This window comes from Paralichthys olivaceus, chromosome 2 (assembly GCF_024713975.1).
Source record: "Paralichthys olivaceus isolate ysfri-2021 chromosome 2, ASM2471397v2, whole genome shotgun sequence".
Taxonomy (NCBI): Eukaryota; Metazoa; Chordata; class Actinopteri; order Pleuronectiformes; family Paralichthyidae; genus Paralichthys; species Paralichthys olivaceus.
This window is the reverse complement of record NC_091094.1, coordinates 12,372,564-12,392,710: the sequence shown is the minus strand read 5'-3', so window position 1 is coordinate 12,392,710 and position 20,147 is coordinate 12,372,564. Positions and strand designations below refer to the sequence as shown.

The 20,147-nt window shown below is 38.4% G+C and overlaps 1 protein-coding gene and 1 long non-coding RNA gene across 3 annotated transcripts; one reads left to right on the top strand and one right to left on the bottom strand.

The window, feature by feature from the left end:
• Positions 1-1,844: 1,844 nt before the first annotated feature.
• On the top strand, positions 1,845-19,116 carry LOC109638577 (sodium- and chloride-dependent GABA transporter 2-like). Of its 2 annotated transcripts, none has more exons than XM_020101615.2 (16): positions 1,845-2,295; positions 2,607-2,791; positions 3,746-3,880; positions 6,226-6,366; positions 6,888-6,969; positions 8,707-8,839; positions 10,193-10,327; positions 10,457-10,560; positions 10,933-11,057; positions 11,560-11,672; positions 11,763-11,900; positions 12,090-12,192; positions 14,307-14,407; positions 15,090-15,260; positions 17,359-17,504; positions 17,850-19,116. In XM_020101615.2, exons 1-16 carry the CDS (start codon positions 2,288-2,290, stop codon positions 17,917-17,919), a joined length of 1,890 nt encoding a protein of 629 aa, XP_019957174.1. In that variant the 5' UTR covers positions 1,845-2,287; the 3' UTR covers positions 17,920-19,116. The 2 variants fall into 2 exon arrangements, with proteins under 2 accessions (XP_019957174.1, XP_019957175.1); XM_020101616.2 differs by having other exon boundaries at positions 2,073-2,295; positions 6,936-6,969.
• LOC138412459 (uncharacterized) lies at positions 5,454-8,559 on the bottom strand. The gene is made up of 3 exons (XR_011244828.1): positions 7,838-8,559; positions 6,987-7,273; positions 5,454-6,355 (listed from the first exon to the last, which is right to left on the bottom strand). It is a non-coding gene; the product is annotated as an uncharacterized lncRNA (long non-coding RNA).
• Positions 19,117-20,147: the final 1,031 nt, after the last annotated feature.

Here is a 20,147-nt window from a genome sequence, read left to right as displayed (position 1 = left end):
CAACTCCCAACTCTTCACTCGAGGGCTTGAATCAAACAGCCCTGAGAGACTCTCTGTAGTGGAATGCATCTAATAACTTAACAACCATGCACATGTCGTCCCGCTAGAGGGTTGTGTGGTAGAAACCTAAAATTCTGGCTGGACGCTCACAGCTATTATCCGAGCTGATCATCTCATGACATTTCTTCTGCAGCGCCATGAAAGGATTCTTTCTTACAATCACTGAAGGTGATGTTGTGCTTCTGGATGACGGACTCTTATGCAGCCTTTTTTCAGAAATGTTTTTGTTGCTGGTTTCACCAAAAAGAGAGAAATTCACTCAGTGGAGAAGCAGATTTATCATCGGACCGAGTGATTGTTTTTTTCCACAGTTTCATGCACACACTTCATGTGCAAGTTTGATGTCTATCAACATTAGACGATATTTTTAATTGTTTAGAAAATGAAGGACATATATATTAGTAAAAGACAATGTTTTGCAACTTCATTTACAAGTTAATGAAATATAGGTCTTCAGTAGAATGTTTAATTAATAGTTTTTTTTAAATAATAATTTGGTTGTAAATAAATGTTAAATCACATTAGATATCTGTCTCACCAGAATAAATAATTGAAAAAATGTAGAATCAATCTAATCTCTCAGTAGCAGAAACTGCTAGATGATAAGATACCTCATTGGTGCCACTGTGGCTGGCACATACACAAATACACATAGACATAGACTTAAACATATATATATATACATTAATATGATACTCCTGTTTGTGCACAGCTTCCCTGTTAAACAAATATATGGATTGAATAAATAATCCATACATTTGTGAACTAATCAAACATATCACGTTGGGAGATTAGTCTCTACCCTCCGTCCCTCCCGTCTCCTGCACAGTGGTGAGCACTAGAGCTGTAGACATTTCGATGCAGAGTCAGATTCATGTTGTTTTTAGCGATGTTGGGTTGCTGAATAATTATAACACTGCTGCTCCAGGATCAGGTAGACACTAATTAAAGCTCCTATGTCAGTCTCTGTCAGAGTCTGGTTCCTCTTCCCTCCCTCTGACCTGCACTCACGTTACACTTTAAAGGTTCAGTCTGTAAGATTTAGGTGAAAGGGATCTATTGGCAGAAAGTGAATATAAAATTTTTCTAGTGATTTTCTCACCAGTGATTTTCAACTAAATTGTACGAACTGTTGTTTTCTTTACCCTAAAACTGGCCCTTTATATTTAAATACTTTATATTTACATCTGGAGACGGTCCTCTCTACGGAGGCTGCCATGTTTTTACAGTACCCCTCTACTCTTGCATGTTTGGAAGAGGAGTGTGAGGTGAGAGGTGTCCAGCTGCAACATGCAACTTCACCACTAGATATCACTAAATTCTACACACTGAACCTTTAACAATAAACACCATCACTGGTTACAAGTTATTAGGACATTTACTTTGTGATGTTTGATTCACTCTATAGTTTATGAGATGCATGTTTAAATCTGCTACACAACACCAGACTTGATTTAACAGTATGTCATTGTTGCAGAGGAGCAACGCCCCATACATGTCTGTGCACAGCCCTGCACTGTGGTACATGTAAGTGTCACAGTAAAAAGGGAGGGCTTCAGTTAACGTGGTGACCTTGACTACACTAAAGAAGGAAGTAAAATCTAAAATCTACGAATAAAGAGTCATGTGCTGGTAAAGAAACCGACTGAATATGAAAATGAAAAGAAATAAAGATTAAAATGCTGCACATGTTCATGATACACTATAATGAAACTGTGTTAGAATAATCTCAATATGCTGTATAAACTAAGAGAATAGAACATGAGTCCAGATCATCATGTTATCCACAGCAGATGACCGTCTGCACACTGCTATTGTTGTTGCTGTTGTTTCACCATGATCCATGATCCAAAGCTAAGAAATTCCCAATTGGCAGATAACATGAAGCTTGTTTCCACCCACTGACAGAGCCGAGGCTGCTCAGCTGATTTGGTTTAGTTGTTAGCAACTGTGCTAATCTCAAGACTCAAGCTATTTCTGTCTCAGTGGAAAAATACAGCAGGGAAGTGGTTGGCTATATCTTGGACCTTTGACAGAGCCAAATAGTTTTTTTCCAGCATGGTGCGCAGAGCAGCGCGACAATAGCCAGGACCACAGAGGAGCCAAAGGAAAACAAAGCTGCTTGTCTCGTTTTTCCCTCTTCTTATACTCTGGCTCTGCTCATGACATGTTTGTGTGGTGAACCCAGCTGAGAGGAATACTGATCACTCCGCTGCTGATCGAACCAATGGAGGGGTAAGTACCCGTTTTTCCTTTTTTTTGTGTTTGTTCTGTGTTTGTTTTTCACTGAGCTGCAAAATGCATCACTTTAATTGCGGAATGCGCCTTAAATGAACTCAGCACAGCGGAATCTTCCACTGCCCTCAGCCCTGCAGGCTCAAAACCTACAAAACAACAATTACAATTAGAATATGCATTTCCCAAATAACTAGTCTCTATCTGAGTGTGGAGGAGGTGGAGGGGCTTTTCAGCTTTGCTTTCATCCTGTTGGGTTATTTTCTCTTTCCTATCTGAATGAATGCGCCTCTGTCTCTGAACATGTCCAGGGATTTTCTCAAAGGAAACAGTCCTGAGGTGCCAGCTCCAGATAACAGGCTTCTGAAGAAGAACCAGCTGCTGGACCGGGGCCAATGGGCGAGCAAGTTAGAGTTCATGCTGGCAGTGGCAGGGACCCTGGTCGGGCTGGGAAACCTCTGGAGGTTCCCCTATCTGTGCTACAAGAACGGTGGAGGTGAGCAGGATGTCGACTGCAGAAACATTACACCCACATATGCTTATTATTGTGTGTGTGTGTGTGTGCACTCCAAATGATTGTGATGTCAACAAATGTGGGAAAATAACCTTATAAATAGAGCATGGCTGTGAATTATTATTATTATAAGAGATCTTAGCTATCCTTGAGCAACATGGGGAGGCCAACATGTTTACACAGAAAAAAGAAAAGACATACAGACTGTGCCTCCTTGAACTCTGCAACATTACATCACAGTCATGTTTTCCAGGGCCACAGTCTGTGAACAAACACCGTGTCAGACCAGGATTTTTAATGGTTTTTAAATGAAAATCAATTTCTCCTGCAAATGAGAACCTGTAGCTGAGAACACTGTGTTCAGCTCTTTAACAAACTAAAGCCACAAATAGTCTTTTTTTTAAAAAATAAGACAATAATTGATTAAACTGTGACAATTAAATAACACAAGTATAAATAATAGAATAGATAAATACAGTTGCAACTACAAAAGCTGCTTCTGTTTTTCCACGTTTATTTATAAAATGTATTGATGTATTATTATTTATTAATTTAGTTTTTTACCAAATTTACTTATTTTGAAATCCATTAATTTACATCTATTCATTAATTTCTTTATATATTTATTCATTCATTTCTTTATATATTTCTACTTTATATATTAATTTCTATATTTATTAATGTATTTCTTCATTATTCATTAATTTTTTTAATGTATTGATTTCTTCTACATTTATTAATTATTTTATTTGCATTTTCCTACATTATTTTTTAAATTTCTTTACATTTGTTTATTCATACTTTTTTTTAAATTTTGTATCCTTCAAGTTGCACAAGGATCCTCTGAACTGGATTAATTATGAGATGTGTTTGAGATGAACCCGCAGACAGTGTTCTGGTTATTCACACTTGGTTTCACTGTTGTGTTTCTCTCAGGTGCATTTCTAGTTCCATATGTCTTGTTTCTGCTCGCTTGTGGTATCCCTATGTTCCTCCTGGAGACGGCCATGGGACAGTTCACGTCCCAGGGGTGCATCACCTGCTGGAGGCACTTCTGCCCCTTGTTTGAAGGTCAGTGTTTTCTACAGAAGTGTATCATGCAACGGAACTAAGACACAAAAGTGAGTCACTGAGTCACTTTTTATAATCAGGCTCGAGTGTATTTGCCCATTATATGCTTGTTTCTCATATAACTCAATATAACAAAAGTCAGTATACTGTTTTAAATTATAGGAAACACCTAATGTCACTACCAGTGATGTAAAAATAGAAAAGCACGAGGAAGCATTGTTCAGAGACACATTGTGCAACTTCACTATTATATCTGCTTTTTTTCACAAACATTCTAAAAACAATGCACCAAACTGCACTGCACACAATCATTTCAGACAATTCTAAGATTTTCAAGGGAGAATGGACTCAGTACAGAAGTGAATGGCTTGTTGTGTCTAGACTGGCTTAATGTAATTTTACATTACCTGATTAGTCTCTATTGGTTGTATTGATTGATAATGCTCTTGCGTTTAGGCCTATCTAACTGACAATGTACATTTATAGGACAACAATGATCTTCAGTACCAGAGGTTTAACAAATTTATTGTTGACCTGAGAACAAAGAGGAAGCTGTACTTCACTGCTGAATCAGCCCTGACAATCGTGTCTTGTGCCTGTTACCACTCACCTGTGGGAAAATCCACACCCTCTATCCCTGAATAAAAAAATCAAGATGGAGAGATGGTGATGGTTGAAATGTCAAACTCTGCTTCAAAACAGCCGTTTACAAATCACATGCAAGCAGATTGAGGACATAATACTTACAAATACATTTAAGATGGTCAGGGGTTTGTTTTTGTTAAACAGATAAGACTGCGGAGGGGATTATTAAGCATTTATGTGAACAGACATCGTAATGATGGAGAAGTTAAAGGGAGCAGTATCAATGCTTCTGATTACAGCCAACATTTCCTCTATTTATCCTGGAAACCCATGTAACAAAGGGGAAACTTTCACCACACACATGTCTAACTTATTTTACCTGCTGTAAAACGTGGGAAACTAAATTCATTATGCATTTTGCTGTTAATCAACTGTTACAGTTAATCAACTGTATATCTGTGCAGTGATTCATACCATGTGTTTTATCTTGTGTATTATTTGTACTTATTTCCTGGAATGAATGGCAGCCGTGCACAGAGCTGTAAAAAAGGTAAAGCTCTCAACTTCAAAATTGTCAACATGTTATTTACAAGAAAAAACAAGTCAGACAGTTCCAGGAAGGGGGGGGAGGGGGGAAAACCCAGTTCGCTGAAAACTGGCAGAGTCCCGAAGCCATAAATAAGTGTCCGGTTTTACAGTTTGCTGGTGAAGTGAGCAATAGCTGACATACATCTTCAGAGGTTGACGGTATTGTTGACAATACACACTTTGTTTCAAAGTCAAGAAACAGATAGTCCCTGTGGTTATTTTAAATTGAATTACAAAGTAGTAAAACATGTTGTTTTCCTGTTTGTGGGTGTTGGTCATTTTTCAAATTAAACCACGTAAAACTGATTAAGTTACACAGACATCATCACTCCATCCTCCCTAAAGAGCTTAGCAGTAAATACACCATTTAATGGTAGAATTCAAATGAACAAGTTCCTGGTAAGATCCTGATTCGTTGTCCTTTTATTCCATTAAATCACATCTCATTCACCACTAACTACATATGAGTATCAGTACTGGTACAGCATTATGTAAGGTAACATAATTACACTTGTTTGCCATTATATAAAGCAATAGTGTAACTTCAAACAGCTGGAAAATAGTAGTTGCAAGAGTATTTCCAGCTGAAAATGATTACACACATTTTCTATTGAATATTTACGACAGGAAGACGAAAAAAACTAGTTTCCACTTTTTTCATAATAAACTGTCATGTGTTTTTAATAGTTCATGCACAACAGTAGATGTCTGTGGCTCAGAGGTATATGATTAATCAAGCAATAGTTGCTGTAGTAAGTTTTAAGGAGGCTTTTTGATTGGCAGGGTTTGCACACTCTCTCTTATAAATAAGATCAAATCATGTTACCAATCAACCTCGGACATGAAGAAGAGACTCTACACCTTCCGTTTTTTGTTGAAAGCTTAAAGCTTGGTGCCACACTGTGAGCAGGCGTGTCTGTCCCGAGCCAGTTCATACGCCTCAGAACAGCTGGCAACGCTTTGTCCCTTACCGCACTTAAATTGTGCTCACAGCAACGCCCGCTGCACACATGTGGCCCTGATGTTATGAATTGAGCAGTGACACGAACAACAAACTATGACGCAACTGAAATGACAATACTCTTTCTAATAAAACAGTTTTTTATAAATGCTGCAGCATTATTTGTGCCCATCTTCATCAGTCATCAATGTTTCTTCTCTTGTCTCTTTAGGGATCGGGTATGCTACCCAGGTGGTGATTGCATACGCTGCCGTGTCGTACATCGTCATCCAGGCTTGGGCCTTCTTCTACCTCTTCTCATCTTTTAGTGCCGAGGTTCCGTGGGCCAGCTGCAGAAACACCTGGAACACAGGTAGCCATGGAAACAGACACAGAAATGGAACCGTGTGCATGAAAGACATCCGTGTATATGTGTTCTACGTCACATCAGTAGAACGTTTACCTTCACCAAGGCCCAAGAGGCTCTTAGATTTAATAAAGCTGCATCAAAATTCACACACTCATGAATATCAGTTCTCCAAACATGCCAGATTGTTTTTCATCAAAAACCATGAATTATTCTCTGAGAAATCAATGAAAATGTGGAAATGCTCTATTTCACGATATTAAAGAAAAGGGAAAACATATCCAGGAAACACGACACTTTCTAATAAATTGCATTCTTGATTGATGGATAGATTATTGATTAGTTTCACAAAGCCCTGAATCTCACTGACAGAAGGTTAGAGACCTAAAACATCCTAAAGCATACAGCTTTAGTGTTCCAGTGTTATACATTTAAATTATACATACAGAATCATAACTGTCTTTGTGATCAAGGATTTGTTTTATCTACACTTTGTTTAAACAAAATATCACTTTTTTTTTTCTCAGAGTCTTGTGTTGAATTTGATAAAACAAATTTTTCCTCCAACTGGACAGCAAACGCAACAACACCTGCAACAGAATTCTGGGAGTAAGTGCGACTCACACCTGTCCTCTTCTGTAGCCGATCTCAGATTTTCTGCAGGCTCTGACACTGAAGGTGGACTGGCCTCTTGTTGTTTGTCTCTGTCTTTGTCTTTCTGCTTTCTGAAAAGAGAGTCTCTGGAAGCCACTTTTTAATGAGAGCACGTAGAAAGGTCAGTCCCACCAATTCCAGAACATACTTTGTGGGTCACTGGTGAGCTGCATGTCCATGTTGTTTAGCCCATCACAACTCCAATGTAGGCTACGTGCACATTAGGAGCAACGCAGTAGGTCAAGTAGGTTTGTTCAAACTGAAATACAATAACAACTATGAGATGGTTTACCATGAAATTCTGTTCAGACGTTCATGGTCCACAGAGGATGAATCTGTCAAACATTTCATACCTGTTCTTCATAATGCTACCAGCAGATTAAAGTTGTCATATATCTGTGAAATATCTAAACGTCTACTCTGGCAGCAAAGTTCGTACAAATATTCATGGTCATGTGACAGTGAATATCCCTGACTATGCAGTCTACCTCTGACTTTTTCTCTGGCATGGTAAACATATTAGCTGTTTAATATCGGCATGTTTCACCATCACTGTTTCATTATCACCTCGAGCAAGCTGACATTAGTGTATTGCTCAGTACAGCGTCACATAGGTGGCTGATGAACAATTCATTATTTTGCTGGTAAATGAACTAAACATAGTCTTGTAGACAGTTATAAACTGTTACTTCCTGTGTGATGCACCCATGCGTGCGTATAAAGATGGACAACACGTCTCTTCTTCATTCCGCTATCCAGAAACAAAGCTAACATATTATGGATACAAGCAAAACAGTGTCAATCAGGGGATCGATATACGTACTCAACTAATTGCGATTCAGTCTCAGCTGTCAATCATGACGTTTCACCTCAACTTTATTGAAACCAAACCTTCACCTCTGGTTGAAAAAGCGCAGCCGAATACATAGACCACACTAACGAAGATGTCAAGAGAGTTCGTGGTGATAAGAGCTTTGGCTGGTGTCGATGACCATGACTGGTGCTTTTGACCAAAACACGTGATCTCGGCAGCAGCATCAATATGTTATCTCCTGCCTGCGTCTGCTGCACCACCCCAGTCTATGGCTGCATCTCAAAGAGTATTTTGCCGATAGATACAGATAAATTTGGCAGATATTGCAACATGCAAAACATTCAGTACACCATGAATGTAGTACAGTCTGTTTCAGACACACAAGAACACCATTTTGACATAAAACACTTCACATCACTGTGGCTCAGCAGGATTATTTTCTTTTGCCCAAAACTAGTGGTCCACGATTCACGAAGGTGACTTTAATGAAGTGAAACTGTTTCAGAAACAGACTGTTTGGCTGAAAATGACATAATATAAACATGAATTGATGATAGCCATAAATGATAAAAGAAACTATGACATTAGTATGAGGGCTGATACAGAATATGTGCACGGCATCACTAATGTTAGTAAGTAGTGTCGAAGTTTTTAGAAAATATCTCACTCAACCCCACTCATTGAATCTTTACTTCTGCAAGGACAAAAACATTTGTATCTCTAACAGCATGTGATCAGTCACACTAATCATTCATTCTTTACTATCACAATAACCTTCTTAATCATTAGTGGTATTGAATAAACATCCCAGCGTTTATTTCTTCACTATCAGCAGTAATGTTGCATGATAATACTTTTGGCCGTATGTTTGTTTTCAGGAGACGAGTACTGGGTATATCTCAAGGGATTGAGGAGGTTGGTAGCCTGAGGTGGGAGTTGGCCTTGTGTCTCCTGCTGGCGTGGATCCTGTGCTACTTCTGTGTTTGGAAAGGAGTTCGATCCACTGGAAAGGTAAAGTGATGAGGGATTCCTTCAGAAGATGACACTTAAGTTTGTAGATTCACTTTCTTTTCTACCCTATGAAACTGCAGCACCTCTTCCAATACAAGATGTGTGTGTTCTGTTTGTTACAGCATTTATTATCAGATTATAACTTAATGAATCATATTGATGTGCTCTCATTCACTTTGGGAAAGAGACTTAAAAATATTGGCAAGGCTTTTACCACAGAAATTATGTGGTAATCAATTTCCAAATATGTCAAGCCTTCATACAAAAAAGCAGTGAGCTCTTCCTCTCACCAATTTGAATTTATCAAAGCCTAAAGGGACAGATGAGGTTGTGTCTGATAAACACATGAAAAACTAAAGATATAAAGTCTACAATTTCATTGATTATTAAAATAGCTCCAGTTTTTTTTGTTGTCGATTGACTAATTGACAAATAGTAGCTCAACGAATCGAATGACACATCTATACGATTCAAGATTCAAGCTTTAATACTTTATTCCAACATCAACAAGAGTATGAAACACACGAGTAAAGGTCCTTAAAATAATAGAATAATAAATACTAAACTAGCCTAATTTTAAATTTCAAATAAAATGTTAAAATGAATAAAACCTCAACACATGAAATTTATTTAGGGAGCACGTGAAAAATGTTGAGAATATTTGAGTGGATATTTTTGGGAATATGACGTGAAGAACGCAGCAGATCAGACCATGGAGCATTCAGGCGAGAGAGCAGGACATGAATTCCACTTCACAATTTTTTGTTTACAGCAAAGTTTGTGTCTTTTGCATGTGAGAAACATTATCAACACAAGCCTTCGCTCGCTGTGAAGGACTTTCACACATTTGAATAGGTTAGTTCTGGATAATTTCTGGATCAACTGACTCTGCAGGCTGCAGTCTTCCATCTAGAGTGTTTAGGAGGCAGACAGCTTTGGGATAAGCACTATTCTGGAATGCGATTGTTTCTGTCTTAACATTTTTCAGTTAATTATGAGAGGGGAGAAAATTTATAAGGCAGTTAACTGGATGGGAGGGTTCCTTTAAAGCCGTAGGCATTTCTTTTGTAGTCTGGCCTTGTAGATTTCCTCTAGTGGTGGGAGATTACACCCAGTGGAGCCAAAAACAACAGACGGAATAATAAATAAAGAATTGAGTAACAAAACAAATGCAGATGCCTCCAAACAAAAATGAATGGTAGGTTTGGGTTTTTTGTATTTAATATTCATCTTAAGCAGCTTCAGTTTCCAGAAGTGCTCTCAATGATCTCTACTTAATACTTTATGTTTTGTGTAACTCCGTAAGCAGTTCTGCACTAAAAGCAACAACTTGTCTTTGTCTCCTGTTGACAGGTAGTTTACTTTACAGCCACTTTCCCATACGTGATGTTGGTGGTTCTGTTGGCTCGTGGACTCACTTTACCAGGAGCCGTGAATGGCATAGCTTTCTACCTGTATCCTGACCCTACAAGGTTGGTCGACCCTCAAGTAAGTAACAAATCAGCTATTCAACATAAATACAGAGACGAGCTGCCTCCTCAGTCAGACGTAAAGAAATGTAAAGAAAAACATATATTTATCTGGCTTTTACTAATTCATGTTTCGGTATGTGCTCAGGTTTGGATGGATGCAGGTGCACAAGTTCTCTTCTCTTTTGGCATATGTCAGGGGAGTTTGACTGCTCTGGGAAGTTACAATCAGTATAACAATGATTGTTACAAGTAAGTGCTCTCTGCTTTTGTTCTTTTATTCAGTGTTGGAATTCACTCAGAAAATACACACTGGCTTGTCCTGATATTCTAGCAATTTATAGATAATCAGATTTTCTTTTCTCTTTTCTATATTTTTTTAAATTGTTGATTGATATGTTATTTAATTGAAAAACAAGTTACATCTGGTGATTATACACTAATACAAACTTAATAATTAATATCATTTTCAGTTTCTGCCCTAAATCCTACACATTGAACATTTTAGAACTTTTAGACATGAGTTAAAAAATAATTCGAAAAAGTTCAATCTACATCCTCAGACAGAAGGAATAAATGAAAGTCACATAGTGATGGTTTTGTTTTGTCTCTTTGTTTCCTCAGAGATACATTTGTTCTTTGTTTGGTGAATGGCATGTCCAGTTTTGTGGCAGGGTTTGCAATCTTTTCCGTTTTGGGATTCATGTCGTATGAACAAGGACTGCCCATATCTGAAGTAGCTGCCTCTGGTAAAAACACTGTTACAGTACACTCAGGGATCATCAGATCCACCCCCTGTTTCTCAGTAGGACTGAAAAATGTTTATTTTGAACTGCTGTACGTTATTGATCCACTCGGTAACTAGTACATATTTATAATTTATCTCACATTTATGCTGCATATTGTGTGAATACTTACTCGTTCATTTCAACTGCATTATCTTCAAAATTTCACTCATTCATTGTATTTTATGTTCTGTTGAATTTCCTAAAATCTGCAATAGCTCAAACGCTCCACAATGTTCACCAGCTACAGTGCAGTTGCCTGCTGTGATCCAAAAACACAGATTAAAAGTGGTGTACCAACCAAAACTGTGAAGTTGTTGCAGATTGTTCTGACCCACTTAGTATAAAAATATGGCCAGTTAAATAAACTACCATTGTATATATCAAATAGCACTACAACATATATAAGAATTTTTTACGTAATTTTACAAGTGGCATGAAATATGAACAATATGTGTCAATACAGGTCCTGGCTTGGCATTTATTGCTTATCCACGTGCAGTAGCCATGATGCCTCTACCTCAGTTGTGGGCTATATGCTTCTTCGTCATGGTCATCTTGTTGGGTGCAGATACACAGGTGAGATAAAAAAAATGAATTTCCGAACTTGAGTCAAAATATGTTTTTCTCTTTCAATAAAGTTTGTTCTTTGGTCTGTGTCTCCGGCAGTTTGTCAGTCTGGAGTGCCTGATGACGTCGGTGACAGACATGTTTCCTACAGTTTTTCGAAGAGCTTATCGTAGGGAGTTGCTGCTCCTTTGTCTCTGCTCTGTGTGCTTCTTTCTCGGCCTCCTCCTCGTCACAGAGGTGAAAGCTCTCATTGTTCTCTCCCAGAAGGTTTCGTGTTTTTTGGCCAGTTCACTGGAAATAAAAGCCGATCAGTGAACTGTCCAAGAACAAATAATGAACTCTCAAAAAAAAAAACCTTTTACAATGAAATGTGTGTTGTTTTTTGTGTTGATGTGCAGTAAACACAGACCCTTTCTCTTCCTGCAGGGGGGCTTGTATTTCCTTCAACTCTTTGACCATTATGTTTGCAGCGGCAACAATCTTCTCCTCCTGTCAGTGTGTCAGTCGATAGCGATTGGATGGATATACGGTGAGTCATTATGGTTATCCTGTGTAAATGTGTTTATACATTTACATCACAGTTATCCTGTGTAAATGTATTTATACAGCACTTTTCTAGTTCAAGGTGCTTTACAGTACAGTTTTTCCATTTACATTTATACAGTGCATCTATGTGCATCACTCACATTGCCTGTACAGCAGTTTTGGGCATATTGGGGTTCAGTGTCTTACTTGGAATGGTAGAGAATGGGATCAAACCACCGACCCTCTCATTAGTGGACGACCCACTCTTCCGAGCCACAGCCTCCCCCTGCATGTGAATAACAAGGTTCCAAATGGTTGGTTTATGGTTAAATGAGATAAGTGTTTGCTGAAAACTAGAGCTTTTTCACTTAATAGCTTAAGTGGCTCATATTCCTTGTGACAAATTATTTGAAAGTCTTTTATCTGTTTTTGGACTGAAGTAAATGTGATTAGCTAATGATGAACAACACGCTTTGTGAAGCACAGATCAGAGCCACAAGATGAAGCGTTCAATTGGTTCGTATCAGTTTGTTCCAGCAATTCTGTACGCCTGAATAGATTTTCCTCTGTTGTGAGCTGACGCAACATGTGAAACATAAACCGGCCTTCTCTGGATAGCACCCTCTGCTGCCAAACCACCTGTTGTGCAGTCCCACTTGACCTGACTTTCCACACTCATGACAGAACAGGTCCCCGGGTACAGACAGATAAAAGCCCCCATCACAGGAGCAGAAAAAGATACACACAGACTAGTGATCTATGATTGTGGCTCACCTCTCATCATTTTGCGTCTCTCTGTTGTAGTTTATTTACGTGTCTCTCTAATTTCATGGTCTTTTCACATCCCATCTGTTTAGAGTCTTGTAATTTCTGTTGAAATTCAGAATTTCGTAGAAGACGTCATTGAGAAACTTCAGCCCCTCTATAGGGGCTCGCTCGGTCACATATACTCTAATGCAGGCGAATGCCGGGGGTCCGAGTTCACCGAAGTTGAAATCCACATGAAGCCATGCTGTGGATTTGTTTCACCACAGGAAGGGTGAGGGGACCCTAACCCCGTGTTTTATCAACCCTCTCACCAACACATATAGATTTGAACAAGAGGCAGATGTTCGCTACATTTGTTCATGTGAACAGGCCCGAAGGCAGTGGAGCGCTTCTTCTCTTCTTTAGAAGTAAATGGAAAATCTCTTCTTTTTCTGGGTGAAGTCATCACAACCATATGATATTGAAGTCATCGTTATTCTGTAAAGAATGAGCTGATGCAAATATATTTTAACCTTTTCATTGGAAAAGCTTTACACCAACACAAAAGTCTGGGTTAAAAACAGTGAAATGATCACTACACTGTTTCCACATTTTACTATTGGTGTACAAAGAGTTTTTACATACTACTACATGATGTGAATGTTTACCCAGTTTACATTCCTTTATTAGCAACGTGACAAGCACTTCTTCTCACTTATGTGGCACTTTGTCTTCACTTCATTTCCTAAGTTCTATTTTATATCCAGCTTTGTTTGCTCCATCACTCCTGTTTAAGCTTGTTTAAGCCTGATGGACATCAGATCCTCTTGAGGAGTGTGTGGTCTCTTTAGCTCGAAGTCTGACTGTGAATGAAAACAAAAGATCTGTGTGAGCTCCACAGTTTTCCTTTATAAAAACACATGACTCACACTGCCCCCCTCTGGTCAGGAGGGACTTCAATAGGCCTGCTTCCTCACAGGGGTAACAATTGCACTGTGCTCAATCTATTGGTTACCAGGTCTGTCCGTAGTCCAATATACTGTATATTCAGTCAGTCAGACATGGACCCTTCGATACAGTGTCAATAACCAGCTGAACTAAATGTACAAATCATGCTTGTTTGAGTTATAAAAAAAAACCTGTACTGCTATGAAGTTCATGTTGTATAATTTAACAGTTTTCCGCTTGTGTTAGTAGCTTTTAATCATTACTCTTCATTATTGTCTAATTTAAAAAATAGGGAAAACTTTTTAATTGGTGTTTTGAAATAGTAGTTACAAAACTGTATTCTGGGTGACTGCACAGAACACCTTTTCTATTTAAAGAAATTTGAAACTAAAACAGAGTCTTCCCTTTCCTCACAATAAACAGGTGCAGACCGTCTCTATGACAACATTGAAGACATGATTGGCTATCGTCCGTGGCCGCTGATGAAGTATTGCTGGCTTTACGTTACCCCTGGTGTTTGTCTGGTGAGTTACATTTGGTCAGAAGATGAAAAAGATGGTGACTGTTTGCAGAGAGTCTAGTTTGTTCTTGAGTCTTCTGTGCTCCTGCTCCCCTCGGCCTCTTGTCTTCAGTTTCTCCCCTCATCTCTTCAGACCAGTCGTGCTTCATTCACCCACCAGATGTTTTCCTTTTCCTTCCAACAACCTGTCGGTCTCCAATTCCCCTTCACACCCACACCCGCTCTTACTTACCCATCCTGCCTTGCAGTCAACTGTTCTTTTCCTCTCTGCTCCTCAGTTCCCGCCCTTGTGATCGTCTGCACCTGTTCCTCATGTGTCTCACCTGCCTCCCTTGTGTATATAAGTCTCTTTGCCTTTGTTTCCCTCGTCTTTGTAAGTTCGTCATCTTCCATTGTTTCACGTGTCCAGTGTCATCTTGTTTCCTCTGTTTTTTAAGTTTTGTTTCTTCTATCCTAGTTTTTTGGACAGTTTTTATGTTTTGAAACTTGTTTCATTGCAAGACCCCCTTGTTTTATTCAAATACCTTTTGTTTTACTGCCTGAACTTTGCTTCTGCATTTTTGAGTTCAGCTGTACATATCAACTGTCACAGAAATTTTAGACAACCAGCTGTGAAATCATTGGGGGGGTTCACACTTTAAAAACTGTCTACATAGTGATTTAAGCTTTTTTGTGTTTGCTCTCAGGGCACCTTCATCTTTTCAGTGGTGAAGTACAAACCTCTCAAGTTCAACAAAACCTACACCTACCCGACCTGGGCCTACGCTCTTGGCTGGTTTCTTGGACTTTTCTGCGTTCTCCTGGTTCCACTGTGGATCATCTTCAAACTTACTCAGATGAAAGGAACAATATCTCAGGTATGTGCTTCGGAATTCTTGCTGTGAGATCAGTTTAGAACAATGTGACAGATGTATCTGAGTCTGTTGTGATTTCAGCTGAATTTTTTTCTTAAACAAGCTTTTATTTAGCCCAATTTTTAAGTTGGTAGTGGAGATCTTTTTCTCATTTTCAAATGTTTGTGTGTACTTTCAGTTTCACAGCTTTAATTTGTATTATTTCAACTATTAAGTATTTTGCCTGAGAGCAGATTCTGGTGAAAAGAGAACACAGGAGGAATAAGTCTGCGTGGTGGCAGCTGACCTAGTTTGGTTCCTAAAGGACAGAGTCCTGCACGGCTGTAACAATGGAGCACGTCCAAAATCTCTTTTGTTGAACTATTTTTCCTTTGTCCCCAGGTTTGGATTTAACAATACATTTGTGACAGGATTAAATAGTTAAAGTACAATGAAACTTTGGGTGCCTTAGGTTAAAATGTCTATCCCCTAATATTTAAGTGAGTAAAAGGTGATTCAAATCCCAAAAGGCATGAAGTTAATCTAAGTATAAAGTTGCGTTGAGATTTTAACAAAGATTAGCCCACTTTATTTGCATTCTTTAAGAGTTTGAAAAATAACTAATTCAAAAGGGCCAGACACAAGTTTGGAAACTACATGGTCAGCACAAGCTGCCAACTATGAGAGCTTGTGAAGGCTTTAGTAGCAACTAAGAGTCTTTCACTTCATGTTCAGGGGAGTTTGGTTCATTCTTCTCCGTGAGAGGCTTCTAGCTCAGTGAGTTTGTATTCATAGCTCATAGTCCAGGACTGAGGAGTCAGGGAATGTGTAAAGCTTGTTATGGCAGAACAAGCTATTTAAGATCTGAGTCTTTGGTAAAATGATCTGAACTCAAATCTCATGGGGTTCCCAAATGTTTTTATGGTGCTCTTTGCTTTTTAAAAAAATCTAAAATGTTTGTAAAAAACAAAAATATATTTATACTGCAGTCTTTTCCTTCAGTAGTTTGACAGAACATTAATACAAATACATTAAATAATTTAAAAAAACAAACATACTGTATACTTGTGAGTGGGTTCACCCAATAAAATGTAAGACCAGAATGCAATTTCATATTTTTATTATTTTATTCTGATCAATGGATCAGATTAGTGGAAAATAAATAGCAACAAGACCTAAAAGAAAATGAAGAAAATCATTGCAGATTAATCAAGAGCGATCACTTTGATTTTGTCTAAGCAGTTCCCTCCTACACTGCAGAAAATAAAATCCCCTGTCACCACTCACTCAAGCAGAAAATACTCACTGATCTAAACGTGAGAGTAATTTAAATACTGCAACAGTTACAAGTACTGTTGTACAACGTGCAACAAGCTTAAAGTTTTTTAAAGCATTTAAAAGAAATGTTAGTATGTCAACGAGGCCCTTCAGACATAACGTGCTCATCAAGGAGATTTAGCTGCACATACCTCCGTGCTCAACAAACTTACACAACTTGACACTAATGCTTATGATAGTGTGAGAAGTGGTCAGGCCTTTCTTCTGCTGGCATCATTTCAACTTGTGCCTGTGTTACATACAGGCTCATATTTTTCCCACCATTTCATTTGACAGGTAATGGTCTGGATGTCAGACTGCACGTCAACATTTATTAAAAAGAAGGTTGGGCTGCAACTAACAGCAATTTAAATCGATGATTAAGATGCACAATAAGTTTGAGAATTTCAGAAAATAATTAAGTGCAATATTTCAAAGGCTTTGCAGGCTCTTAGGCAAAAGGGACCTCAGGGGGGCCTCATTAAACCAGAGTGCAGACCTCCACCAAGGCCCGACAGCCTCCTTATGAAACCACATTTAAATTCACTAGATCTGGATTTTTACAATGGATATCAGATATTTTCCTTATGAATATAAGTTCCCTGAACATGCACTTTTTTATTAAGATCATGAATTATTCTCTGAGAAATTAATGAAAATGTGAAAGAAAGTAGAAAAAACAATCCTGGATCCAAACAAAATGCAATGGTTTCTTCCTTTTGTCATGCTCCCCCTTTTTGGATGGATAGATTGGAGATGAATGGATCCATTGTGATTTGGTTGTTGTATGACGCTGTTTCCGCAGAATTTCATGCAGCTTTGCCGTCCTGAAAACAAGACACAAAACACAGAGAACCAGCCTGAGCAATGTCCTCTGAACCCAGACAACACGCTGACTCCTGCTGCCAACGAATACAAGGGAAGTGGTGGATCTGAGATGGAGATGCAAGTGTGAGGCACTGAACCTTTTTAGATGTTTTATATGTGGTGTTTTATTATAAAGTCTAAGTTTTACAAAGCTATGCATTGCTAAGAAATAATAGAGAGCAATAAATTCTGCACAATCAGTAAGGATTCATGTGTCACTGTCGTAGACGCACAAACAGAAGTGAGAGTTTTATAAAGTGTTTAAATCTATTTTAATTTAAGCAAACCTTTGTATGATTAAACTAAATCACCATTTTTATGTCAGGATCAGGACGTCTGTCCTCAAATTCACTGTCCACAATGAGTCACATTTCATTCATGCGTTCTTTCACTTCCTGTCTGCCTTTACTAACTCTCCCGTTGTTTCAGAGCCCCCCCCACCCCCCTCGGCAGCAACTCGGGCACGTTTCGGCCACCCGATCCTCCCCTATTGTTCTAACTTCCACCTCCCCACCTGTTCCCCTAATCAGCTCTTATTATTTATACAGACCTTGCCACTCATTTCCTTTCAGATTGCCTAATGTGGTTTGCGGTTGTCTTGCTTTTCTTTACCTGCATGTTTTGTCATTTTCCTGGTTTACCTGCCTGCCCTCTGACTTGGCCAAAGTTTGCCAATGTCGATTTCCGCCTGCAGAGCCTTAATAAAGGTGAAATGTTTTGAACTTCTACCAGTGTCTTTGAGTTATGCTACTGAGTTCTCTTAAACGTGAGCCATGACTCTCAAGGCCTCGGTCACACAACATGAGTTTAGCTCTGATTTTCCACTTGCAGACAGTGTTTGGAGATTTTGTGCTGGCGAATCAGCACTCAGTATTGGCGGCCTTAAAAAAAAATGCAACTTGAGACTCGCCAATGCATCACACTGACAGGTGTGGCAACATGAAGTGCACTTTATTTACCTGGATAGAGCCTTAAACTTGCTGCGTCTCAGATCAGATACTTCAATCAGTACACATGTAAAACACAGTTGGATGGCATAGTGTTTGAATTCTGGTGGTTCCACAAAGTTGGCTGCCATTGAGAGAAAGTAGTGTCTTTAGTTTTACACTCAACTTTTAACCACTTTGAGGAACTCTGTGTGCACTTCATGTCATACTTCTCAGTGTAACTCTAAATATCAAGTGAGTGTGGAACTCATGTTTAAAGACAAAGATTTAACATTGATGTCAAACATTTTCTGTTTGTGATTACACACTCTGAATATCTGAGAAGAACTTTCAATTGTCCCAAAGAGTGAGATATATGAATTATCATATGATAGTGAGTATAAGTTTGGAGTTATAATGAAGGAAGGATGAAAAAGGGAAATGAAGTACAACCACCTGATTATTTTGGCTAAAGAATTTATCCACAGATAAGACAAATAAAAAGTATACACAAAAGTATGTTAATGCCAGACAACTGTTCTCAGTCTTCATGTTTTAAAGATGCTCTGAAATGTAATAAATCAAACAAGCTTTGGTTATTTACAAAAACACATGGTATATTTCTATTTAGATCTGACTCTTGTCTTCTCTTAGTTTTACGTATCTGTTTTCAGTCTCTGATTTGTACTGTTTGTTGTTGCCAATTTGATAATGTATTGTCAGAGTTTGTGTATACAATAAAAAGATAATTTAGATTTTTTTAAAAAGCACTTTCTGTGTCACATCTCGTGTGTTGTGTCTGGGATTCCTCCTGTCTCCTGATCCCATGTTGTTGATCACTAATTACAAATAAGTACAAAATGGGTAGTTTGACCAATACAGTAATCTGTTGACTTTAAAAGTCATGTAGTCTTTATGGTACTTGGTAAAGGCACTATTTATTTTGAGCTTTTCCAGTCTTATCTACAACTTTCCACAAATTTTAACAGCACTTTTTAGTATAGTAACCTTAACCTGTCACATACTAATTCATACGCTAAATTGCTAATTCTGTTAGCACAGCTGTAAGGGATAATTTGGGGTTTAGAATCAGAGAGAGAGGCGAGAGAGACCGGGAAAACTTGAGCACCACCAGGTACCAGCTCTGACTAGTTATAATGAAAACAATATCAGTGTAAAGAAGTAATTCATTATTATTGATAGCAGCAACAATTCATATAATAATTAATTATTCATAAGTATTGTTAATAATAGTTATCCTGCAATTCTGCAGTCAGAGATACCTGCAATGAGAAAGAGATAGAGGGACTATGGGAGGAAGAAGAAACATAGTTATTGACTCCTTCTAGTTCCTGTCAGCACTTGTGCTTAGAAGTAAGAAGTTTTGGGTCATCCAGGCCTTGATGTTCTTGAGACATTCCTGAAGTCGAAGTGAATGATTAGATTCATCATGCTTCTGAGAAATGTACAGCTGGAATGTGTACGTGGTGCTTTCTGATGATGTTGCCTAAGGGGAGCATAAATCAGTCCAAGGACAGAACCCTGTAGAACTCCATGACTAATTTGTATGTGCATGGAGGGGTCATTGTTGACATTACCAAAATGAAATCTGAGAAATATGATTCAAACCAGTCTAGTGTCGTTCCTTTGATCCCTACATGTTGTTCTATTCTCTGCAGCAGAATCTTAAGCTCCAACAGGATGAGTATAGAGACAAGTTCTTCATCTGAGGCCATGAAAAGGTCATTAGTGACTGTTAATAGTGCTGTTTCTGTGCTGTACTGAAAGTTTTCCAACAAAC